Raw genomic sequence first — 27166 nt, 5'->3', positions numbered from 1 at the left:
TAAAAGACACATATGCACAGCATTTATATTTTAATATATCTTAAGAAGCACAATAACTGGACAATTCCTACCCCCCAGGCATTTAGAATCTACTTTCCTATCCATAACTCAAGTTATTACTTACTATGTTTCATCTGGGCTACTCCTAGTTACAGTTAGCCAGCCCACATGGCCACATTTTTATGGCTCAGCTAACCATGGTGGCTCTTCTTTCTCCTCACCTGCACCTTCTTCTATCCCATGGTGGCTTCTTTTCCTCTTCCCTGCTTCTTCCTCTAAGCCTGCCAAAACTCAACCCCACCTCTTTCTCTTCTCCACAGGCATTGGCTGTTGGCATCTTTATTCACCAATCCCAATCGACTGGGGACAGGGTCACTCAGTGTGGACTCTCATCTTTGGGGCCAAAATCCTTGGGGACCCCAAATTAGTGTTAGAATACAAGCAGTATTAGGCTAATCCAGTACAGAGACTCAAGAACTGTGAGACTTACATGTCTCAGGGATCTTAGAAAGTCACAGGTTACAAGACTTACAAGACTTCTCCCCGAACTGTGTAAACATTCCTGGACAGAACAGACTATCCCCTGAGCTGAGCTGCCTGATAAAAATCATCAGATGGCCTATAGGCGAGCCCGTAGAGCATTTCCTTGATTGATAGATTGATGTGGATGGAGCCAGGCCACTGTGGTTAGTGCCATCTTGGGAAGGTGATTCTGGGGTATATGAGAAAGCAGATTGAGCAAACTATGGAGAACAAGCCAGTAAGCAACATTCTTTCATGGCCTCTGCATCAGTTTCTGTCAGGTTCTTGAGTTCCTGATTTGGCTCACCTCGGTGACTGACTATAATCAGGACATGTAAGCCAAATAAATCCTTTCCCTCCCAAGATGCTTTTTGGTCTTGATAATTTATCACAGGAATAGTGTAGCCGCCTGCAGCCACAAATCAACTGGGTTCACCTGAAAGGGGGGCTGGGAATGAAAGGGGACGGAGGGCGAGAAGAAATGAAGCCAAGACAAAGTTCTCTGATCAAGGCTCAAAGGTTTAATGTTCAGCTCTCAATTTAAAGGGGAAGACCCAACCCACAACCCCTCCTGGTTTCAGCCGGAGATGGGTGGGATAATCCATAATCTGTTCTAGGTCACGGCTGGAGATATCTCAAGGCAAGCCCAGGGGCAGTTCTACTTCTGTGTTCTGTGCAGCTAAGGTGGGTAACTCCACCTAGATCCTATCACTTGGTCTGTTGTGGTAAGCAAGGTCTCTCAGGCCTGCTCAAGGCTAGGGGAAGGGCACAGTTATCTGATCCATCAAGCCGTGAAGTAGGACATATATAGCAGGAACACACCAACAAAACAGCAGTCATATATATGTGACCAGGCCTGAGCAAGTCCTGAAGGTATAAGAAAGTTACATGAAGAGGTTGCTCAGATACCTCTGGTTCTGTGTTTCACCTCATCACTGGAGTGCAGAACACCACTGGGTGTCAGAATGCCACAGGGGGAGGCAAAACAGAGGTGCTATGCTACATTCCCTTTTCTTCATTGAGGTGCTGGGCTCGTGAGATGCCAATATGCCATTCAGGGGAGACAAAACAGCCTAAGATGGGGGTCTCCAGCCCATGCTGCAGAGAAACAGCATGAGCTGGGATAGAGGCTGTGGTTCTCAAACTCCTGGGCACCCAGACTCTACTGGGAACCATGAAGAGTTGAGAACAGGTGCCAAGGGCATGCAATGAGCCAGGAGTTGGGAGGAATCTGGCTTAGCTCAGGATAAATGCCAGAAGTGTGGAGAAGCCTTCTGTGGGAGACTTAGGCACAGCTCTGTATAATGAAGGTCTCCCCACTACAGTGGCCCTTGATAAAAGGAGACAGTCTTTGCTTGTCTAAACTGTTTATCCATAGCAGAAAAGGATACATCCAACATACTTAGGGTGAACCAGAGATTAAATATCCTTTTCAAGAAGGAATGTCTGGGAAGAGAAGCATATTGGTTAAGCCCTCGGGCCCCACGTAGATACCTCATTAGCATGGAGAACTCTAGTCTTCATACTATGTGACCACTTGTCATGGTCCACTTAGTGGGGTATTGTGGTCCCGTGCTCCAGGACAGGAACCAGGTTGGGAGTATAGATTCAAACGCCTACTGTTCTCAATAGAATTGCCAGTGTTTCTTAATTTCCTTGGCCGTGCCAGTTCTTCTGGGTAGTGGCATGGTTCCATTTGCCCCATAGATACCTAGTTTCTATTACAATACTGTATGCTTCCTAGCATGCACCTATGTCCTCATGGGGTGTGCTTATGACTGATTGACTGAGGAAGAGAAAACTAGGCCCTGGATTACTGATGGTTTTACATGTTATGCAGGTAGCACCCAGAATTTGACAGCTGTACCATTACAACTTCTTTCTGGGACAACCCTGAAAGACACTGGAGGAGGGAACTCTTCATAGTGGGCAGAACTAAGGGTCAGTACCCATGGTCATACATTTTGCTTGGAAGGAGAAATGGCCAGATATGAGACTGTTCACTGATTCCTGGGCTGTAGTCAGTGGTTGGCTGGATATTCAGGGACTTGGAAAGAGCATGACAGAGAAACTAGTGATCAAGATACCTGGATGAAGGATGTGGAGATCTTTGTATTCTATGTAAATACTCATCAAAAGGTGATTAGTTGAAGAGAAGTTCAATAATTAAGTAGAGAGGATGACATTCTGTGGATAGCCTCTTTTCCAGCCATCCTTGTTATTGGTCAATGCCATGAACAAAGTGTCCATAGGGACAGAAAGGAAGCTATGCATGGACTTGACAACACGGACTTCCATTTATCAAGGCTGACCTGGTTACAGCTGCTACTGAGTCCCAGATCTGCCAGCAGCAGAGACTAATCCTCAGTCCTAGATATGGCACCATTCCCTGGAGAGACCAGCTAGTGAACTGGTGGCAAATTGACCACATTTGACCACTTTCTTTGTAGAAAGGGAACACTTTATCCTTAGTATAGTAGATATTTATTCTAGTCATGGATTTACCTTTACTGCACTTAGTGCTTCTGCCAAAATTACCAAGCATGGACCTACAGAATGCTTTCTCCATTGTCATTGTGTTCCACATAGAATCGCTTTAGACACTTGGTTTTAACTCATGTTTCCTGAAAGGAGAGGCAGAAAGACCCACATTCATGGAATCCATTGGTCTCACCATGTTCTCCACATCCTAAAACAGCTGGCCTGATAGAGCAATGGAAATTGCCTTTTGAAGACACAGTTACAGCATCAGTTAGGTTTTAGCGCCCTGGAGGACTGGAGCATGGTTTCCTAGAAGGTGGTATATGCTTTGAATCAATGTCCAGCATGTGGTATTATTTCTCCCATAGCCAGGATTCACAGTTTCAGGAATTAAGGGGTGGAAACAGAAATGTTCCTTCTACCTACTATAACTCATGTGAACTACTAGAAAAACTTTTGCCTCTTGTTCCTATGACTTTAAGTTCTGTTGGGGTAAAATTTTTGTTCCAGTTTGGGGGGCACTTCTGTGGGGAGACACAACAAAAATCCCATTGAACTGGAAACTCAGACTCCACCTGGCCACTTTGGGCTTCTGATGTTCTTAAATCAACAGGCTAAGAAAGGTATAACAGGGGCTGGAGAGATAGCTCAGCAGCTAAGAGCACTGACTGTTTTTCCAGAGGTCCTGAGTTCAATTCCCAGCAACCACATGGTGGCTCACAACCATCTATAATGGGATCTGATGCATTCTTCTAGTGTGTGTTTGAAGACAGCTGCAGTGTACTCATATAAATAAAAAATTTTAAAAAAATCTTAAAAAAAGGAGAGAGGTATAACAGTGTTAGGAGTGGTTATTGATACAGATTACCATGGGAAAACTGGATTGCTTCTCCACAATGGAGATAAGAAGATTATGTCTGAAGTGAAGAAGATCCTTTAGAGCATCTTTCTGTTATTATGTCATGTGGTTAAAGTCAATGAGAAGGAAAGTACAACAACCCAATCCAGGCAGGATGACAAAGGGCAAAGATCCTTCCGAGATGGAGGTATGGGTTGCTCCTCTAGGAAACGAACTAAGACCTGTTGAGGTGGTTGCTGAAAGTGGAGGAAATGTAAAATGGGTAGTACAGGAAAGTAGTCACAGACACCAGCCAAAGCCATATTCCCAGCTGCAAAAATAAGATTGTAGCGGACATGAGTGTTCTGTCCTACTTTTAAAGATGATGGTTGTGTATATATACATGTCTTATACATATTTGCTTATTCTCTATATATTTATTGTGTAATGTGACGTATTGAGATAATGTCAGATAAATATCATATTTGTGGTGGTTAATCTTGGTTGTCAAATTGACTATTCACTAAAACTTAAGTAGCTGGGTATGCCTGTGAAGGATTTTCTTGATTTAATCATGGTGGGGAGTGCAATGGGGGAAGAACTCACCCTAAATCTGGAGCACAACTTCTAGTGTCAATCCACATAAAAGAACGTTGAAGAAAAAGGCGTTTCCTTTTTGTTTGCTTGCCCCTGCTCTTACTAGCAAGTTCTTGTATCTGGTTGTTGATGCATTTCTTTGCTGGTGTTAGAAACTACTTCTTTAGGATTCCAGTGTTGATTGAAGACTAGCCGCTCTCAAGGAATTTTCTGGGACTCCAGCATCACTCTGGGACTGTTGATACAATCATTTTCCTGGACCAAACAACTCAGGGATTCTTGGCTTTTCCTTTGGGAGACAGCCATTGTTGGACTATCAGACACACACACACACACACACACACACACACACACGCACACACACACGCACACACACACACGCTCATTATATCAGTTCTAGTCCTTTAGAAAACCCTGATTAATGTGGTTGCTGTGCTGATCTGTGTCCTCTCTGACCTGGACTGACACATAGCAGTCTGGCCTCTCTGAGCTTTGCCTGATTTTACCCTGTAACAGCTGCTGCCTCTTCCTGATGCAACCCCAACCTGGGGCTGGCTTCCAGCTGGCTCCATGAGACTAGCAGTGAAAGGCCTGCAAGACAGTTTCTGATGGTCACTAAGGGACTAAGGAGGAATGTTTTCCCTGGCAGCATGGCCTTTGGATTCTGGCTGGTAGCAGACTGGGTTTTTTCCTTCTATATTTGAATTCATCCTGGCTAGAAAAAAAACTGGAGAAGTGGAGCACCTCACATGAGGAATGCACCCTTGGATGTAGATCATTTTTTTTTTTTTTCAGGCAGGAAACCAAGAACACCATCCATTGTACCTTTTCTGAGAGCCATAGGCATGCGATTATTAGTTTCACGAGGAGGCTAAGCAGAAGCCAGGGAGGTGCTGCAGAAAGGAATGCAGACATGAAAGCCCTGGAATCAGTGCTTGGGACACAGATGGAGGCCCACTTCCTGAGAGCCCTGTCGTAAGTCTTGGGAATAAGGCAATGCTGAGAGTTCCTTGCAGGTTTAAGTGGAACAAAGGATCCAGAGAGGGCAGGTATTCCGCAGAGCAGAATTGTAGATTTCTGGTGTCCAGGTGATAGTCTCAGAACTGGAGATGGTTGTATTGAACAAAGGGAGCCAGAGAAGGAGGATTATAGTTAGGTCAGCCAAGGAATGCTATTTGACTGAAATAGCAAGGTGGCCAAGACAGAGAAGTAAGCCATGTAAGCTGAATGAAATAAAGCATAGGGATTAGGCCTAGAGACTCGCACAGAATGAAGGTTGTGAACATGTAGTTTTTGGGAAAGCTTCTTGCCCTGTGGGGCTTATGGGTCTAAGGGTGTACGTAAAGCTCAATGGAACCGAGTGGAAGGCTGAGTCTGGAAAGTGGTGGAGATTCTCTCAAGGACTTAGAGCTATAGAAGCATCGAACAAATCATATACTGTGGCTTTTACTGGTCTGTGGACTTTATTTTTTATTTTCATTGTCTATGATAAGGAAAGCAAACTGTTCTCATGTGAATGTACATGAGGGGGTTTTAGACTCTGCAGACTGAATGTTTGTCTACAGGTCTGATTGATACTGAATTCTGATTTGTCCCAAGACTCAGAGTTGGTGTGTTGGAATCGGTCTCTGACCCCTCTATCAACATTAGCCACAGTTACAATTGTCCCTGACTTACAAGTGAAATGGCAGTTGTTTTGCTGAACAATTTCCTTCTTTTCTCTGTAGCTGCTCCACAAGGTCATCATTTTTTTTTTTTGTTGTTGTTGTTGTTATAATATCAGATCATTGTGTTCTCCATGAGAAGAAAATGAGAACCTAAAAATCTTACATGTTTTAAAAAGTTGATATATTTCAAACTGAAGCAAGCAGTAGGGAGCTGTGATAAACAGGAGACTTTCGTTTTAGGAATATCTAATCATTTGTTAGATTAAAAATAATAGAGACAAAAGGATTGTCAGTAAAGAGACCTGGACTCTTTTCCATCTGAGCTCTCACCTCTGAAGTTACCTGATTTTTTTCCTGGCCTCACCTATGAAACCAGGAAGTAACTAACTACATCAGTGCTTCCCAGCTGCAGCATGCATGCAACTCACCTGGGAGCTTGTTAAGCAGACTCTGATTCAGTTTAAGTCTGAGGATGTCCTCCGTAATGCCATTGTCGTTGGTCATGTTTGAATAGCAAGGGCTTTTAATATTTCTTAGTATAGATGTCAGAACTGCATTGGCACTTACAACATACACATGAAGTATAGAGCCTAGCCCCTACCTCATAGAGGACTTGAGCTGGCTTCCGAGGGGTCCTGGATAAAGGTCTTTCTAAGAAAGGTCTTTAGGTGACCTTAATAGACTGTCAAGGGTGAATATCACTACTCAGAGCTCTGGGAGTCTATGAAACTGTGCACATGCACCAACATGTTCATATAACTGTGCATCTGCACATACATGCATGTTTATGAATTATTAACATACAAAGGATCATTAAGTGTTGAAAGTCTCCTCCATGTCTGCTTCTGATCTGTGTGTTTGGGGCTGAGGAGGGAGGCAGATAGGCTGGTAACTATTTTATACAATGCAGTGTTTCTGAAACAGGCTGTCCAATACAGAGATGTGTCCTATTAGAACTCACACTGTAACCTGATTAATCTTTTAAACTAAAATCTTTGTTTTTAAGCCCAAGTTCTTAGCATTGCAAACTATCAAGTCCAAAGCATTTAGTAGTTAGTGACTGCAAGACTTTCTAAGCTCGAGACGCTGAGTGTTCTATTGTCACTACATGCAAAAAGAAAACAATGTTCTCTGTTTAGTAACACTGAAGAAAAGGGCTCTTGTGTCTGATTTCCACTGTACATTTATCATAAAAGCAAAGAGAAAATTGCCTGTGCTACAGCATCCATCTGCAGAGACGGTGAGTGCCATTAAAGGAGATCAAAGGAGTCAAGGCCTCCATTATATATGGATCATTCGTTCAATAAAAAACCTGAAAGAATTGTCCTGAAGTTAGGCCTGAAAGACTTGGAGAAAAGAAGTTAATTGATTTATCTAAAATCATGAGGAAAATTTGGACCTAGATGTTGGTGATGACTGGGGAGGTAGGAGAGGAGGGAGAGGAGAAACAAAAGCAAGGTCAGGGCACCTGGGCTTTGTGCGGGTAGTGACACATGCTGTTCCCTGGGTTGACTAATAGTTTCTTCTGAGGTTAAACCCTTTTCTCTTGGAGGAAAACTCTTTTATGAATTTTCTTATATGGAAAAGAGAGATGAAACAATAGGATGTTTTAGGACAAGATGTTTACAGGGAGGTGAAACAAACGGATGTTCTAAGCAAAGGTGAAACATTCCGCCCTGTAGGTATTGTACGAATATTTTAATAAATCCTGGCATGGGGTTACTTCCCGCCTCAAAAGTTTATGTTCCTGAATGAAAAACACACACATAGCCATTATATTTTAATATGTCTTAAGCAGCACAATAGTTGGGCAACTGCCTAACCTCCATGGTATTAGACTCTGCCTCCCACCGATAAGTCTGAGTTAATACTAATTTCTACGTTCCATCTTGGCTGCTCTTGGCTGCGTTCTCTTGGCCCCTTTACATAGTGGCTGCTTCACCTTCCTGCATATTACCTTTCCATGGTTGCCTTTATGGCTTCTCTCCTCCCCACTCTCCTAAGGCATAGCAGCTCCCTTCTCCTCCTTGAGGTTCCAAGTACAGGAAACCGAAAAGCCTGCCCATCTTTCCCCTCCCCAGCTATTGGCTGCTGGCATCTTGATTTACCAAACAGAATTAACTGGGGGCTGGTTCCCAGAATCTACTTGCAGACCCTCTTGTGAAACTAATTTTTGGGGACCCAATTAGCATTAGAATACAGCTACAGCAGGGAAGCTCATTAAGACAGGAAGTGAACAACTCAAAATTGTAGAGGAATGGTTTTGATGTTTTGATTTAATTAGGAATCTGTGTTTACAGCCACTGAATGTCCTTGTCCCCAATTGATATTTTGATCAATCAATAAAGATGTCAATGGCAATGGCTGGGTGGAAAGAAAGAGGTTGGACTTCCGGGTTTCCACAGGTGAGGAGAGAGGAGAGGGCAAGAAGAGGAGATCGAGAGACACAGAGCTGTAGGGGAGATCTTCCAAAATGTAGGTGGAAAAGGAAAGCCGCCCACAGTGCTGCAGCCGGAAGGTGTCTGGGGCAGCAAGACCAATGGGATTCACAGAAGGTAACTGGGCAACTAAGCAGAGGGCAGATTTAGAGGTGTTGAGCTAGAAGTAAAGGTAAGGGCACACTAGCCATCCAGAAGGCTTAGAGGAGCTCAGCCACAGAGCCTATAAGGCAGTTTAAAAATAAGCTAGTGTGTGTGTGTGTGTGTGTGTGTGTGTGTGTGTGTGTGTGTGTGTGTGTTTTATCTGCAGATCCAAGGTAGCTCCTGGGCAGGTGTGCACCTGTGACTATCTGGGAACTTAAAGCAGTGTAGCAAAAACTACCCAGTACATAAAATAACTTCAGGAAGTCCCTGAAACTAACCAGATCCACTAGTTCTCCCTCCTGCAAAGTATATTAGCAGTAACGACTTCTGGAGTCACTCTCTTGGACAAGCTGAACTGTTTAGAAGAGGCTTAGACTGAACAACCTCGAAGATGCAAACACCAGTCAAGCATTTCTGAAGAGATACTCTCCAACTTGTTAAGCTGTCTACAAGTTCGGCAGCAAGCTCCAGTTTCCAGCTTTTGTGAGGTGTTACACATGCTGAGATGGGTTTTGGTGTTCCTGTAAGCAATCAGTTATCATATTCCTGTAAATAACCCCAATAAAACATATTGGTTTAGCAAGTTGGACTTTGATCAGTCATCAGTTTCCTATCTGCGCTCAGTAGATGTTTGTCCTCACCTTCTTAGGAATAATTGTCACACAATAGTGTCGAAGGAACTTGGAGAGCATGTAGTCTACACAAGTATCTGAGCTGGTTGCATGGAAGCTTCTATGGTGGCTTAGTTAACTTCCAGGGTCACTATTGAGAGAATCTATGCCACATGCATAATTCTAGGTTCAACCAAAAGTAACTTCACCAGGGAGCTTACTTGGAGCCCATATTGAGGAAGGAAGCTAAAGGCCTGTGAGCCCAGACTTTATTAAAGTCTTTCATTGCAGAAAGCTTAGGGAGCACCTGGGACTTTCCATAGGACACAAAACTGGCTTTGGCACCTGCAAATCTTCTTAAACGACTAGGACTACCCTCAGTTCAGTTTGGAGATATATTCAATACAGACTTATTAAATGATATAGTGGAGAAAGTGTCTTTAAATATATTTATGCTCTTATTACTTTACAGGCATTAGAAATAGTTGAGGGGGCTGGAGAGATGGCTCAGTGGTTAACAGCACTGGCTCTTCTTCCTGTGTACCTGAGTTTAACTTCCAACACCCATATCGTGCCTAATAAACATAGGTAGCTACAGTTTCAGGGGTTTCAGCACCTTCTTCTGGCCTCCATAGGCACCAGGGATGCACATGGTGGTACACATACATGCATGCAAGATGCAAACAAAACACCCATTCACATAATATAAATAAATCTAAAAAAATAAAAAAAGAAGAAGTAGTTGATGTTAAAGAGTATAGAGTGTGGCTTATTTCAGAATAATGAGAGGCTAGGCTGAAGAGATTTGTAAACATAAGTCTTGAAAAAACAAAACAAAACAGTGATTTACTGGGAACTTCAGCTCTGTGAACTGCAAAGGCCACTGGGATGCATTTCCTTAGTGACCTTACTTTGGCAAACTGTGGAAACATCGACATTGGTACTAGCCCAGGGAGCAACAGAGCCTTAGCGTCAAACTGTGTAAGGAGGGACTTTGCTGACAGTTTGGTAAAGTCTTAGGTTTTGAATAGCTACAAGGATGTTTGTTGGCAGTCAGTTACATTCTCAGAAGACATTTGAGGAATTTGAGGCACGCTGTAAGTTCCTGTGGGTGCTATTAGAGTTTTAGGAGATGATTTCCACGTAGCTTAGTAACTCCCATGGAAAACTATCGTCCATTCAGAAGTGTTAACTTAAAACATCTGTAATATAAATGTGTCCACGTGCTTTTGTTCCCAGTATGTGGCCTATAGAATTGTATCTGGACTTCAGCATGGGGGAATGCTGAAGCAGACTCATTTGGATTGAAATCCTGCCTAAGCTCTGATCTTTAAAGTGTGCACCCCTGAGTGTGATTCTGTTGCTTCACAGGATGCTTTTGTGTGATGCACTTGACCAAAGAGGTCACTGTCCCTAAATTTACACAAGGTAGTATGTAAACTGGCAAGACTTTTAGTAAGGGATGTCATGTGAAGGTGAGGTGTATTGTCCCTCAATGGCTATCACAAAATGGTAATAGGGTGGGATGCTCTATGTAGATATGGAAATAGAAGACCAGGCAAACGTTGGATGTCTCCTATTACTGATCTCCTTAGACTGACCAGTTCTCAGATTTGTTGTTTTATAAAAAGATAAAAAAAAGGAAGGAATATTTTTGGTGGAGGTATAGTATGGTATGGGGGAAGGGGTGCCTCTGCAGGCCCATGGTGAGTCATCCCCTCCCCCTCTGAGGTACCAGCCACACAATGGTATAGTATAGAACAGAGTTTATTCAGGAGATGGGGAGGGGAGTTGAGAGAAGAGTAGGGGGAGAGAGAGAGAGAGAGAGAGAGAGAGAGAGAGAGAGAGAGAGAGAGAGAAGTCATGAACATGTGGAAAGAGAGGGGTGAGATGAATGGGGAGAGAGAGGGAGCAGGAGCAAGAGAAGAGGGCAAGAGAGAGAGAGAGAGAGAGGAGGGGGGCAAGCAGCTCCTTTTATAGTGAGTCAGGTACGCCTAACTGTTGCCAGGTAACAGTGGGGTGGAGCCTGGGCTAAATGCCAACATTCCTCCAATTTTGTTTAATTAAAAATGGAAAAATTAGAAAGAGGTGATAGTGAAGCAGAAATAGGGTCGTTGTGATCTTTAGTTACTCTCTGCTGACTTTGGGGCATTGTATCTCTGGAAAACCTAAGAAAATGGGTATGGGGATGTTGGTCCAGTCTTAGGAGAGTTGGTTGTTTCCTTGCTGTCCAGGTTGGAACTATCTGTAGATAGATAGGAGGGAGCAGGTTCAGTAGAAGCATCTGTGTCTCTGTCTAGAAAACTGAATATATATATATATATATATATATATATATATATATATATATATATAAATTTAGTGTAACAAGAAACAATTTTAAGTTTATAATTGAGAGACAAAGGAAACTCAAAACCTTTGTCTTGTGAATATTATAGTTGATCATATAGTTTAGCAAGAGAAACACCTTAAGTCTATAGTTAAAAGACAATCAAAGGAAACTTAAAATTTAAACTTGTGATTATATAGTTGGATCATTATATATAGTTATAGTCCCGTGTGTCTGCCGCCCCAAGGAACTAGGGCCGAGGCTCAGAGGGCAGAAGTGTGGGAATTTGACTGTGCTCACTCCATACTGGGCCAGGTGGATGCCGGGCTGTGAGAAGCCGCAGGTCTCTGCTCTGGGCATGGGGAGAACACAGTCTGAGACCCCACAGAGTTGGAGCTCTTGGGTTGGAGATCTCCAGGCCAGAAGGCAGCCTCAGCCCTTGGGCTCCCAGGTGCCACTGAAAGCATCTAGTATGCTTTCTCTGGATGGGCTGACCCACAGCTGCAAGGGGTTAGGGGGAGAAGATGAGTTCCAGCACTGCCCCGTGGGGAATGAGAATCTTGGTCAAGGCAACTTCTTTGGCTGGGTCATGGCTGGCTTGGCTAACTCCCTTGAGTGGGCAGCCTCCATGGCTGGAATGCAGAGGGGTCTTCAGTGGGAGGTTAGGCAGCAGCTCGGTAGTTGAAGGCCTTCACGGTTCCCCACATGGGCCCCAAAGACGAGAGGTAGTCCATGGTTTTAAAACGTTTATTGTCATGGCAGAAAGTGGATGAAGCTGTACCCCATGTTCTCAGGGCAGGCCTGAGGTTAAATACCTTTTGCAAGTAGGAGGGTCTGGAAAGGAATGCTTAATTGGCTACACCCTCTGGCCTTTAGGTATCTCATGAATATGAAGATCTCTTGAGGCAGGGGGGAGGGAGGAGGTGATAGGCTTATGGAAGGGAAACTGGGAAGGGGATAACATCTGAAATGTAACTAAATAAAATAACCAATAAAAAATAAAAATTCAAATAAGTTTTGTTTCACTTGTTGCTGTTGAGTTTTGTGTGGAGCAGTGAGACAGAAGAGCACTGCAAAACATAAGAGCCCCCTCTCCTGATTAGTGGGAGCACTATAAAGAACAAAAATGGGGCTGGAGAGATGACTCAGTGGTTAAGAACACTGGCTGCAATTCTAGGGTGCTCAGGTTCAATTCCCAGCAACCATGTGGCAGCTGCCAACTGCCTATAACTCCAGTACCAGGGGATCTGATACTCTCTTCTGTCCTCCCAATGCACCAGGCACACATGTAATACTCAGATATATATGCAGGCAAAAATCCATAGACATTAAATAAATAAATAAATAAATAAATAAATGCCTAAAACTAAGCCAAAACAAAAATTAAGTTTGGATTGAATACCAACTGAATATCAATTGAACACCAATGGCTTATTTTAAATAAAATTGACAGCAAATATTAGTACATCCACATCCTGCTCTCACTTGGGATGAATTTTGCAGGAGAGCAAATTTAAAATTATCAGTCAATAAAACATGATGCTAAGAATAATCTAGATGAAAGGTGATATTCAAGGCATTTATTGGTTGATAGCTGAGAAGCTTGGAGTGGTAGGGCTGTAGTCATCAGTTGAAGTTGAAAAGTAAGACATGTAATAGTATCTTACTGTGCTTTGGGTTATTATAACAGAATATCTTCTGGAAAAATTGTAAAGAAAAAAATGTATTATTCCCATATTTCTTGAGACTGGGCAGTCCAAGAGCAAGGGGGCCATATGTGGTAAGGACTACTTTCTTGTGGGAATTCTGAAGACTGTGATGTGGTATAAGGCATCATCTGATAGAATAGAACACCAGTGTCTTCATTAGGGTTACTGTTGCTATAATGAAACATCATGACCAAAGCCAGCTGGGGAGGAAAGGTTTATTTGGCTTATGCTTCTACAACACTGTTCATCATCAAAAGAAGTCAGGACTGGAATTCAAGCAGGCCAAAAACTGGGAGTCAGGAGCTGATACAGAGGCCATGGAACAGTGCTGCTCACTGTCTTGCTCCTCATGGCTCACTCAGTGTTGGTATCAGGACTGGCTCCGAACTCAGTGACATCACATCTAGGTGACCCCCACATCATTGGCAAAGCAACCACCATACATTCCCAGAATCCACTTGGCTCACCTCCCACTTTTACCTGGGAGATGCTGGGCCCTTCTCATCAATCATTAATTAAGAAAATGCCTCCACTCCAGAACAGTGTCACTAACTTCAGGGTCCATGTGTTCATATATGTGGTGGGCCCAAAAGGATACATTTCTCATTCAAACAACCACAAACTATGTGGGTAGATAATTCTTCTACTCTATGCATTGTAGAGCAGGGTCTTGAAAGAATGGGCACTGACCTTGATCTCTGGATTTCTTGCCTAAATTCTATGGGCAAAAAGAAGCATTCTATATTAGATTGTGTTCTACAACACAATCTTTTGGAGGCATTTTTTTAAATTGAGGTTTCTGCCTGTCAGATGATTTAAGCTTGTATCAAGTTGGCATAGAACTATGGAGCATACCAAGTGTGTCAAACAGCTTGTTTTTATATTGCTACAAAGATAGTTCCAACTAACTTGAAACAGGTCAATCACCCATGAGGGAGGGCACCTTTCAAAGATCCTATGTTGTTCCATTATTTATTTATTTATTTATTTATTTATTTATTTATTTATTTATTTAATGTATGTAGGTTTTATGTCTACATGTATGTCTGTGTAGTGCATGCATGCAGTGCACATGGAGGCTAGAAGAGACTGTCAGATCCTCCATGGGACTGGAGTTATAGACAGTTGTGAACAGCCATGTTGGTACTGGGAATCAAACCTGGGTTCTCTGTAAGAGCATTCAGTGTATTTAACTGCTTGAGATGTTTCTCCGGCCACTGATCTCATTTCTCTCCTTTTTTTTTTCTTTCTCCATTAGTTAATTAATTTATTTATTCACTTTACATCCTGATCACAGCCCCCCTTCTCCTAGTCTCTCCTTTCACATGCCACCTCCCTCATCCTCTTCTCCCCTTCACCTCTGAGAAGGTAGAGATCCTTCCTAGGACTCCAAGCCACCCTGGCTTCAAGTCACTGCAGGAATAGGTACACCCTCTTCCACAGAGGCCAGACAAAACTGTCAGTTAGGGAGCAGGAACCATGAACAGGCAGCAGAGTCAGGGTAGGCTCATGGAGTTATGTGCCAGATTGAGTCCTCTCTGGAAGATAGTTGAAAGAAACAAAAACTTTGAAAAGAGATTCTAGTCTGTATTTCTAAGAGAAGAAAAAAAAAAGGGGGGGGGAACCTATCTCTAAGAAAAATTCTGTGTCTTTGCTCTCAGTTCTTACTATATTTTCCCAGGATACATGATCATATGTTATTCCAAGCATCTTTCTTCAAGTGTTTACACAGATTCAAAGATAAATTCAAATCATAAATTGAATAAGAAGTAACAGCAGAGATGTTTACATGTGTTTCCATTAAGACTAGATATCTAACTAGATATTCATTATCTGCCATTAGCTCTACAGGTTCATTGAGAGTCTAAAATTATAATTCTTAAGTCTAAGTTAGTGCGGTATGCCAAAAAACAATTCATTTGCTCAGTGTCTCATTAGTATTGAAGTTTTTTTTTTTTCTGAGACAGGGTTTCACTGTATAGCCTTGGCTGTCCTGGAACTCACTCTGTAGACCAGGCTGGCCTCGAACTCAGAAATCCGCCTGCCTCTGCCTCAGTATTGAAGTTTTATATAGATAAACTCAGTCAATATTTTATCTTCTGTCCTAGCACCTACCATAAATCTTTTGTTCTTTTTATGACCATTAGTTAATGGTTTTATAGCCTACAGGAATGTATTCCTAAATTGTAAATCTGTATTAATGCCTGCTTTCCATTTTGGCACAATTAACTCATGACACATGAATACTGTCAGAGTCTTAAATGCAGTTTTCATATTACAGAAGGCCCTAATTGCAGCTATTATAATAAAGGGTTCAATAATAATCAGTATAAATTTAGTAATTCATAGAATCATCATTAGGAATTAAGAAATTTTCTATTTGTCTATATAGCACCACTATAAAATAGTACATCTTCTCTGATATGCAAAAAGTATGCCCAATAGGGTGGCTAATGTCCAGAAATTGTTATATTGATTTAATAATGACAGGAGAGGCATATCAGTAGCAAGAATCCATCCTGAGATGCTGTCCCTTGGGCCTTTCCTCCAAGAGTTTATTTATCTCTGTCCATGGTGAACCATCTCATAAGTCACCTGCTAGCTTTTAGTCTCTTCTAGATGGCACCTAACAGGTAAGCTCCTGCTCCAGGTGTTGGGGGATTTACACGAAGACTAAGCTACACATCTGCTGTGTTTGTGTGTGTGTGTGTGTGTGTGTGTGTGTGTGTGTGTGTGTGTGTTGAGGAGATAGGTACAGCCCTTGTATGTTCTCCGATAGGTGGTTTGGTCTCTGGGAAACTCCAAGAGTCCATGTTAGTTGTCTCTGTTGGTTTTCTTGTGAGTCCCTATCCCCTTTGGGTTCTTTAGTCCTTTCCTCAACTATTCCACAAGACTTTTTGAACTAATGTTTGGCTGTGGGTATCTGCATTTGTTTTGGTCACCTACTGGGTGGAGCCTCTTAGCTGACAGCTGTGCGTAAACTTCTGTCTGTGAATCCAGGCTGACATACAAACAAGGCACCAAGGTAGTTGAAGAAAGAAGGCAGGTCAGCAATGTGTCTATATAGATCTTTTGATGTGACAGATTAGCATATTCCCCTGAAATTGTCAGGGGATGCTACTTCATTCATTTATGTCTGTCTTACACAGGGCACCTATGTATCCAGGTCAGCAATGGACAAATACAGCTTGTTGTGTTGGAAAGGCAGCTCCCATCTGGATAGACCACACCAGGCCAAAGCAGTTCCATGGGGCAGAGGTTTTATTAGAAAAGAACAGGAACAAAGAGGAGAGAGAGAAAGACAAGCGAAAAAGGGTCAAAGGTGGAAAAGGTTTGCCTTTTATCTAGGCTGTGATGTAGGTGGTTCCCAGGTGAGTGTGAGGAGTAGGCTCCAAGAAGGTATGAAGGGTTGCCATGCCAACAGATGTCACCTATGTGTGACATTCCTGAGTTTGGAGCTGGTTTGCCAAGCTGGCTCTGGATACCAACATACTTCCCTTTTTCTTATTATAAAGAAAAAGGAAAAAACAGGGGATGAGGAAGCAGATACGGAAAAGGGAATAGGGGCATCCTGTCTCTTAGACTGCTTCCTGCTATCTAGGGGCATCTTCAATTTTGGGGTGTAGCTGACTTTCACCATCGGGGTCCACTTGGTAGACCACTTCATATTAGGCTCCCTTGTGGACAGCAGCTGGTAATCCTGTAACAGGAACTGATTAATAGTTTGGTTAGGAATCTTTTGTATTTGTCATTGAAAGGATGTAGAATCAAGATTAATAAGGCAGGGAACAAATAATAACACCAGGAAGATGACTAGAAAAGGCTTTACTAAAGGGAGGATCCACTTCTATATACGGTTTTTGAAAATCCCAGAACTGGAGGCCTCAAGTTTTATGAAATTTTGAATGTCTGATTGTAGCTCCTGGATTTTATTTTTAGCTATCCCAGATTGGTTGATATAGAAACAGCATTCTTCTTGAAGGAACAGGCAAAGACCACCTTCTTTAGCTGCCAGGACATCTAGCCCCATTGGTTCTGAAGCACCATAGCTGCGAAAGAATCTATCTGTTTCTTAATAGTAAGCACGGTTTCAGACATTTTTTTTGAAAATTGCTTTTAAACTCTAAAGTGACTTTATCATATTGGGTCATGGAAGTTGTTATTCCTGCAATTCCATTACCAGGACCTATGGCTATTCTGGCAGCGACCAAGAGTGGCATGACCTGAACTGCCCTCTTAGGTTGGGCAGCTATCGTATCTACAACTGGGATTGGCAGGGGCTCATTTCCCTGGTTTACTCCTAGCTCAGGGAAAAGAGTACCAATGTGCAAACTCCTGACCAGCTGGCGGGTAGGTGATGGTATATCTGAGTGCCACAAAGAATTGTTTTGGACTGCAGGGCATTGTGTCAGAGATGATATATCAAGGGTTATGGTTCCATTGCAGTCTATGGAGCTTAGTGTTTCTACAGAATGAGTCCTGGAGGTCTTAAAACAGTTTGCCATGCTAAAGAGAGGGATAGAGAAAAAATATAGAGTCATGGCAACATTGGAGTCAGGGCAGCTGACAAGTTGTGAGGTAAGGTTACTTGGCAGTATCACTGGAGAGGCTGTAAGTGGCACTTGTGAGTTAGTTCCAGGGGGTATGCATAGCCAGCAGTTTTTAAAGTGACCAGATCTGGTGACATTAAGGAGTTGGTACACTGAGGTCAAGGTCTGAAGCAAAAGGTGAAATGACAAATTGGTACCATTTATGATGGGTGATGTCAAAGAGGCAAGGACTTTGGCGGAGCATTTGATTACTTCTCCTACTTTCCCAATATCTAGAGGTTGGGCAATGGAGACATATTTTATCTGGATTCGAATAGTACTTACTGGAGACCCAAGTTGATTTTTGAGGTAGAGCTTACCAACAACTCCTGTCTCCCACCTGGGATTCCATGGGTCTTGTATATAGAAAAAATGTCTTGTGGTGTTGAAAGAAGAAGTGATTGGTCTGTGATCCTAGCATATGTATCTGACAAGACCAATATGGGAAGCCCCCATATTCATCTGGCCATTTTCTACAATAATTTTTTGTCTGGTCAAAGAGAAAGCAAGTATAGAGATCATAATATTTAGGTGGGATAACAGATACAGGGATGACAGCAATTTGGATCAGTTCCTGGCATCTGGTTATGGAGCAGCTTCCTGACCCTATTTGGAAAGACTGTTTGTTATCTGTGGGGATCTCTTGACCCTCAGATTTCCAGATGTAAGGGCTGACCTGGATGGAAACAAACAAGCAGGGGAGGATGTGGAACCCATGTCTAGTCCAGAGAGGTCGAGTTCAGCTGCCAGAGTGGAGTCTCATTTTCTGGGATTGGGGACAAGGTGGGTGATCTTGACATCCTCTGGAGCTTAACAGAGCATGGTCCTGTTAGGGTTGACATGTATGAAGAAGAGTCATTTTTAGGTGGAAGAATGAAAGATGAGACAGGTGGACCCAATGAGAGTCCCTCAAGTTTAGCAGCTATAGAGCTCACGAGGATTATCTTAAAAATGGCCATGCCATTTAGGTGAGAGGGGTGAGGGCTGATGGTCTGGAGGAGATAGGAGGATATGGTCTCCAATGTTGACAGGCAGTGGACAGGGGACAGTGTATGGTTGCATTAGATGGTGGTCAGCAAAGTTCCATAGGAGAGAACGAAGGTGGCAAAGTAATGGGGTGAGTACATGGTCTGGGAGGGGAGAGCATTTAGGTGAAAGACCAGGAGTTAGGACTGGACGTCCATACATGAGTTTAAAGGGTGAGTTGAGGAGAGGTCACCTGGGGAGAGTTCATAGCTTGAAAAGAGCCAGAAGTAGGAGTTTTACTCAATCAAGATGAAATTCCTGTGACAAAGAGTGGTTTTTAAAGAGCGGTTGGTTCTTTCTACCTTACCTGAAGATTGAGGGTGGTAAGGAATATGAAAATGTCAGAGGATGTCTAAGGCCTTGGATAGAATTTGAGAGATCTAGAAAGTAAATTCAGGACTATTATCTGACTGGATGGAGGCTAGGACACCAAATCTAGGGATGATCTCTCAGAGGAGGAGATCAGAGACTGTCTGAACCCTTTTGTTAGTTGTGGGAAATGCCTCAACCCACCTCGAAAAGGTATTCACCAAGACAAGGAGATATTTGGCACATTTGATCATGGGCACGTGGGTAAAGTCAAGTTGCCAGTTGGTTCCAGGAGGGGAACCTCTAGCCTGATGGGTAAAAAAGGGGTGCTATAATACCTGAAGTTGTTGTCTGACTGACAGATTTTGCAAGAGGCAGTGATAGATTTTAAGAAATGTAAGTCCTTGGGAGCAGGCTATAGGAGTTTTAACAAAAATAAGACCATATTTGACTGTTAGGATGAAAGAGCTAGTGAAGATAGGACAGAGATTGACGAGTGTCAGAGGGTGAGAGAGGGAGGGGATGTAGGTTTGAAGAAATCAGCTCAGGAACTTTAGAAAGGTCATGAGACACTTGCCCCCTCCAGAAGGGAGGGGCTAATTAACATTTCTCAGACCACAGGGTGGGGGAATCCCACCTGCTGCAGCACATTCTGCAGGATGGAACGTTGACCACCCACAGACAAGGGGAGTCCTTGTCACCTCATTCCCTAAAGACCAATCAGTTTAAAAGTCATACTGTTCTGCCAATCATATTGTACCTAGTTGCTGTTTCTCTATTCTACCCCTGAAAACTGTATAAAAACTGGTCAAACGAGCTGCCCTGGGTCCCCACCTCTCCTTCTGGTGCAGGATGACCCCAAAGCATTGGAACAATAAATTTCCCTTGCTTTTTGCATCAATTCCCAGCTCCGTGTGGTTCACTCAGGGGGTCTCTGGTAAGCTAATGCTCGTCAGAGTCTTATATTCTGTGCATTGGCCGGGAATCTGACCTCCTGTGGGGACATATGGGAGAGCAGTGAATCGGAGGTCTTGAGCAAGTACCGCTATTTGTCAAAGTCTGAATCTGTAAGCCTGTCTGAACTTTCGGTTTGCTTGCAAGTGTCTGGGGGGCTTGGAGGGCCCACAGTGTTTGGGGCAGTCAAGAATGACAAGAGGACATGCCTCAACATCGTGACTGTGGGGGTCTGAAGAACACTTCAGGTTCCTTGGAGGGGTTAGGGAGGACCCTGCTCCTTTTGGAACCTGTTAGTTTCAGTCCAGTGTAAGTTGGCCAAATCATCTGAACCTGTTAGATTTGGTCGTGGCATAAACTGGCCAAGTTACCTGGTTACTGGATTCTTCTGCTCAGACAGGGGCAGTTTTCCCTATGTCTTGATTGTCTCTCTCTGTGTTACATCTTGACCCATCTGTGTCAGGGGCGAGAAGTGTTTGTATAACCTGGGGCAAATGGTCTCTGTGTTGTCTTTCTCTGTGCTCTTGGACTTGGACTGTCTGCACCCATAGCAGGGTCGAACTGTGTGTTGATTGATTTTCTCTGTGTTCTTGGACTGACGTTATTTTTGGACTGAATCTACCCAGTTAAACATCCTAGTTAATCACTGGAGGGAAGTTAGGGAAAGAGGAGAAAACTTGTCAGTAGTGGTAAAGAAGGGCAAGTTAGTTCCTCTCTGCTTCTCCAAATGTCCCACCTTCAGAGTAGGGTGGCCACCAATAGGGACCTTCAACCTGCAGGTGATCAAAGCAGTAGAGGAAAGAATCTTTAGGCCAGGATCCCTCTGGCACTCAGAAGACCAAGTGACCTATATAATTAGAAAAGTCTAGTAGAGGATTCCTCCCACACCCCACATGGATAAAAGCCTTTCTTCCTCAAGACCCTTGTAGGTTCTGGCCATCAGGAAAAAGGAAATACAGGAGGAGAGATCTGGACCCGAGAAGAAGTCGATCCTCCAAGACCCTCCTCCTCTGTATCTCCCTACTCTTGCCCTCATGGTTCCAACAGTGCCAGCACTGGGATCCTCAGCTCATACAGAATGGCCACTGTGTCCCTCTTTAGTGGAGGGAGGAGCAGGAGGAGACTCCCCAAATTCCTGGTCCCACCATGGAGACCTGAAGTCTGAGAGCCACCTCCCTAGATACCACAGTGGCTCTACCACTGAGGGCATTATGGGCCTCTAGATAAGGGCAATCAGGCTAGGCAATATTGGCCCTTCTCTTCAGCCAACTTGTACTACTGGAGGGCCTAATACCCTCCCCCCCCCTTCAGATAATCCAAGGGGCTGATTAATCTCTTTGAGACTGTTTTATTCACTCATCAGCCCACCTGGGATGATATCCAACAACTCATGAGACCAAAGAACGAGAGAGGATACTGGAAAAAATGTCCCCTCAGACACTGGGGCACCATTGATTAACCAGGCTGTTGTTGATGGGTTTCTTCTGACTACAGTTGACTGGGACTTTAGTGTGGTAGAAGGTAAGGAGCACCTAAAAGCCTACCACCAGACTCCATTGGCAGGTCTCAAGAAGGCCACACAAAGCTCCACCAATTTTGGCCAAGGCACATGAGGTTAAGCAGGGATCGGACGAGTCAGCCACAGCCTTTCTAGAGCAGCTTATGAAGGCATTCTGTCAGTACACACTGCGGCCTTTATAGACCAGGCTAATAGATACCAGGAAAAAGCTTCAGAAGCTAAAGAGACTGCAGGGTAAGTCACTAAAGGATTTAGTGTAGGTTTCTGAGGAAGTCTACCATAACAGGGAGACAGAGAAAGAGAAAGGAAGAAGATGAAAGAGAGATGAGAAAAAGAAAGGTGACAAGAAAGGGATTTACAGAGAATCTTCGCTACAGTAGTTAGGGAAAGCAGAGGAGGGAAACTCCAATCAAAGAGAGACAGAATACTCCTTGAAAAGGACCAGTGTGCACATTGCAAGGAAAGGTGTTGCGCGCACCTCCCGTGTTCCCCCCTCACCCGTGGAAGAGAGACACGAGAGACGCAATTCGGGTAGTTACTGCAAAACGAGGCTTTACTCTGTATCAGCAAACGTGGAAAGACGCAGAAGGACGCGGAAGGGGTGAAGACAGGAAGAGGCCTAGCTTAAATACACCCTAGAGTGATGTATTCACTTCTGATTGGCTATTCACTCATCACCCAATATTACGCCTCGGGATTGGCCAGTGACTTTGGCGGGCTTTCTGCCTTTGCAGCTGCGCAGTTACTTGTTTACTAGTGGGAAGACACGAGGCCAGCACCATCTTGGAATGGCGAACCTATAACCACTGACCATGGCTTCCTACATCTCTCCCTGTTTAAATTATTAATATGAAACAGCCTTTTGCCTATTAAATGCAGTAACAATCAAGATTCGAACTCAAGCCCGATCAAGCAAACTCCATCTTGGGGGAATAAGCGATCAAGAGCTTATAGCCCAGAGATTCTCTCTTACCCTTCCAGGTGCGATGGAAACAAGTCCTCTGGGTGCAAGGGCTAAGGGGATGTAAAGAGGAATTGACACCCGTCCCTGTGCAATGGAGTATAGCTCCCAGGAGTGCAAGGGCTGTCAACCTACTATTCAGGTACCACAGCTATTTAGGCAAGGGCTGGCTGGACTTAGACCTCTCATCGACCCAGTGCAATGGGCTGAACCCTTGGGATGCATCAACTGAGGGTCTCAGTCATCGGCTACTTTCTTAGCCTAGATAGTCAAATTTCAGGGAGAGATGCTTGCTCCAAGGCTGCGAGTGCTTGGGCTAAAGCGGCCTTGTCACGTTTTTGTTGGGCTCTGAGCTTACAGACCAACCATACATGAACACTAATCCACAACACAGGGCAGCACCAAGCAGGCCTATTCCCACCCATTTAAGAAAGAAGGAAAAGGCAGAAGAAATTTAAGAAGTAAAATCGCCAAGGGTAACAGGGTCCATCCGCACTCCATCAAGGCTCAAGATCCGGATTTGCAATTGCTGCTGCACCAGGTCCAGCTCCCCAGTCCAATTCTCCTTTAAATAAGCAGAAAAATTATGGCTTTGAATAAATGTATCATTCACAAATTTCAGAGGTGTAATACCTGGATGTGGGGTTGCTGACATGCAGCTCATTTGAACCACATCCGTGAGCTGCTCCACATGGGCTTGGAGCAAATCAACTCTCTGATTGACCAAAGTCTCTTTTAAGTCTCAATAATGATGTACTGGGATGAGCACAAAGGTAGGCACATGTACAACCAAGGCTAGGTCTAGTGATCCATTCCAGCATTGTGCTAAAAACATGTAACATTCTTACAATCCAAGATATCAGAATTATTCTGAAAGTTGGATAATATAAAGAAAAATGGAGTGTCCACACATACTGACACCGGTTGTGTAGATGTATTCTTAAACACCTTATTAATTTTAATGTTATTCAAATGGCTAGAGATATTAAATCGTGTAGTCAAAACATTCTGCACTTCATGAAACATATTTAACAAGACAAAGGCAGATATACCCTTTTTTAACATTCTAAACAGTGGCTACAACACATAATTTAATTGTGTTGAAGCAGGTTAAACTCAAGAAAATATACATATGATTTAATTTAGGACTTGCATCCCCTTGAAAACATCAAACAGAGGTTTAAATCCTCCTATGGTAAGCTTAAGATGAGGTTTTAGCCAAATAATATCTCTTAACAAGTTTTAAAAATCACTAAGAGCAAATCAAGATTAAAAGTAAACTATTTTCTTTTGTATGTACACTCACAAGCCAGAAGATGGCGTTAGATCCCCACCACAAATGGTTGTGAGCCACCATGTGGTTGCTGGGAGTTCAGCCTTTATATTTTAAATTAAGTCTAGCCTTTAACGGCTGAGCCATTTCTTTAGCCCCGACCTGTCTCAAATATTGAAAGACACTGTCTTTGAATCCTTTTTTGGAGTAACAAGTACTCTAAAAATTTTTAAAGCTCGTTATATTGGAGCAATGGCTTGCAGAAAAAACCTTTTTAGAGAAATCCACTAATAAAGTATCACACAATGAATAATATACACTAAAAGATTTAACCTCTTAATTTTTTGTATTAAAGCAGCAATAATATTTATATATATAAAATGTAAAACGATTAACCATTTTCTGAAGCAATTATTTCTAACAAATATTGCTTCATGGGCTCTTAAAAGTTATGAATAAATTTACTGCCTGTAAACCTTTCACCTTTACCAGAAATGTAAAGGGATGGTATAAAACATCTTTTATATAAGCATTTACTGAAATGGCAGCTGGAGAAGGCAAGTTATGTTGTATAAATCTTAAATTTGAACTTTATTTTGGATTAATTTAATAACCAATCTATCGGATAAAAGCCAACCTTAATCTCTAATAATTGTTACACACCTTAAAGGAATCCAAAGCATCTCATTTTTAACAACTCTGAATACAAAGGAATTAAAACAACCTGAACCATACTCTATCAGCAGGCACAGCTATACTCATGGAGGGAAGCAGGCATAATTTTAATCTCTGTAGCATAATCATAACTCTTAGCCCACAGACTGTTGTAAAGTCTTTGGTTCTTAGGTTTACCCCTCCTCTCACAAGAAACAATGAGGACAAAAGACGAATTCCCTTAAGCACATTTCTAGGGCCTGGTCTAAAGACCCAGAACAAAAGGAAATGCTTAACACCTGAGCTTCTACAGGCAGTTTGCATTGTCTTAATTCAAATGTAAATGCACTTAACCTCCCTCTGCCTGCTCTCTGAGGCTTGGCTATGCCGAATTGTGCGGGGGTTTTGGTTTTAGCTTTGAACCTTAAATTTAAACTGTAAACCTTAAAAGACACATGTTGTATCTTTTCTCTATAAACATAGGCAAATCAAAAAACCAATCTTTAACGATGTAAGCAATCTATTTTCTCTCAAATCAACACCAAGTGGATTACCTTTATGTTATAAAGTTTGCTGCCACAAAACAAAGTGTAAAATCTAATGGAAAACTTGTAGCATTTATGACCTAGGCTTTCGGCAGATGCTCCTGAGGCCAGGGCAACCAAGTAACATTCAATAGCTTTAAACAATGGGCAGTACTTCAGCATTTGAATGTACTGGCAAGAGAACAGTTCAAGATCGGACTATGGCTCACAGTGGTATACTTATCGCCAAATGGAACTTCAGTATCAGGAGACTCAGAGCTGTAATCTTGCAACCTAGCTTCATTCTTCACAGTCTGCACCAGCCACGTAGGGACCCAAATTGAATTGTTTTCACCTGTGGAATAAGCACAAACAGCTTCCCCTCCCTGGCCACAGCAGGCCCTTAGCCAACCTTGTAGCCTCCTGTTCTTACGAGGGACAATGGCTGTACGGCATTCAGCTGTGGCATTTTCAAAAATCATCTGTTCTATCACTGGCATTGTTTGCTCTGAGCTCGCGGGGCACTCCCTGTGTGCCCGCCGCGCTTCCCAGGGCAGACTATCTCCCTCCTCTGTCTGCCTTTTGCGCCACGCTCCCTTGCTCTGCCGGGCTGCAAGCTGCCACACGTAGCAGAGCGCAGGCGCCCCTGCAACCGGTCTGACCCAGGCCCCGTCGCAGCGTCTCTGTTCCCACAGCCCGAGCTGAGAAGCACGGCAGGGGACCCTCGAGCCCGAGCGAGCCGCTAGCTTTCTTAGTCTTATCTCAGCACGGTTGTTTTTTGTATAGGCAGCCGCCGCCTGCTCTATGCTTTCTTCCTCGGAGCTGCTAAGGTCTGTGGGCGCAAGCTCCTTAATGGGGTGCAGGGGGGTCCCCCCAAACTCCCGTCTCTCTTCACCAGCCGGTGAATGTTCCTTAACTTTAATAGGCCCTGCAGTGGCCCCTATTCCTCATGAATATTCTTTCCTATAACCAGGCTCCTTGGCCTGCCTCTGTTGTCCAGACTTCCTTGCCTGTTTCCCCTTTCCAAGCTCTATGGCTTGATGCCGGCTACCACACCCTGGTTCTAGTATGCTAGAGTGGCCCTCTTTCTCACAACGCACATAAGTTAAAAACAAATGCAATGCAAGCAAGAGGCTAGCTAGTGGAGTGGCAGCAGTGAGTTTAAATCCGCTTGCCACAAACGCCACCCCAGGCATATCTTCCAAAGGTGTACCTCGAATCCTGCAGTCTTTTAACCCTCCCCAAAACTTGGGGGCCTCCGCGTTGCCTTGAAACTCCAGGGTTTTGGCTCCAGTTGTTGCACGCACCTCCCGTGTCCCCCCTCACCCGTGGAAGAGAGACACGAGAGACGCAATTCGGGTAGTTACTGCAAAACGAGGCTTTACTCTGTATCAGCAAACGTGGAAAGACGCGGAAGGACGCAGAAGGGGTGAAGACAGGAAGAGGCCTAGCTTAAATACACCCTAGAGTGACGTATTCACTTCTGATTGGCTGTTTGCTCACCACCCAATATTACGCCTCGGGATTGGCCAGTGACTTTGGCGGGCTTTCCGCCTTTGCAGCTGCGCAGTTACTTGTTTACTAGTGGGAAGACACGAGGCCAGCGCCATCTTGGAATGGCGAAGTCTAACCACTGACCACGGCTTCCTACAGAAAGGGGCCAGTGGGCCTGAGAATGCCCCAACAAATGGAAACAGGGCCAGGAAATCCCAGGCCTTGGGAAAAGTACCCCCAATCAGCTAAGGTGTTAGCCCTGGGGTGAGACAGCAACTAGGGAAAAGGAGCCAAGTCTGGTTATCCCAGACTGTCCCTACCCTCTGTTGGAACAAGACTTACTCTCCAAGATGGGGGCCCAGATACACTCCCTGCCTGATGTGCCACAAGTAACTGGTCCAAAAGGAGAACACATGGGTGGAGGAAAGACCTCTCTGACCAAACCCTGCTGAGAGCCAAGGCTACCTGCTTTACAGACAGGAGCATTTTTCTCCATGCTGGTCAGAGATGAGCAGGTGCTGCTGTAG

At 43.7% G+C, this 27166-nt stretch overlaps 1 protein-coding gene across 5 annotated transcripts in view; it reads left to right on the top strand.

The window, feature by feature from the left end:
* The first annotated feature begins 5101 nt into the window (after positions 1–5101).
* Positions 5102–27166, top strand: part of LOC143444005 (uncharacterized) — a 40745-nt gene continuing 18680 nt past the window's right edge. Inside the window, exon 1 of one of the 5 annotated variants that reach the window (XR_013113461.1) lies at positions 5102–5413. Coding sequence is in view for 2 of the 5 variants with exons in the window: in XM_076942660.1 (XP_076798775.1) it covers positions 8454–8660 (207 nt within the window). In the remaining 3 variants the exon portion in view is untranslated. Of the gene's footprint in view, positions 5414–7984; positions 8661–27166 lie in introns of those variants that run through there. The other 4 variants (XM_076942660.1, XR_013113460.1, XM_076942661.1 and 1 more) reach the window with 4 other exon arrangements.

The sequence above is a fragment of the Arvicanthis niloticus genome, chromosome 12 (genome assembly GCF_011762505.2).
Source record: "Arvicanthis niloticus isolate mArvNil1 chromosome 12, mArvNil1.pat.X, whole genome shotgun sequence".
Classification (NCBI taxonomy): domain Eukaryota; kingdom Metazoa; phylum Chordata; class Mammalia; order Rodentia; family Muridae; genus Arvicanthis; species Arvicanthis niloticus.
This window is presented reverse-complemented; position numbering and strand designations above follow the sequence as displayed.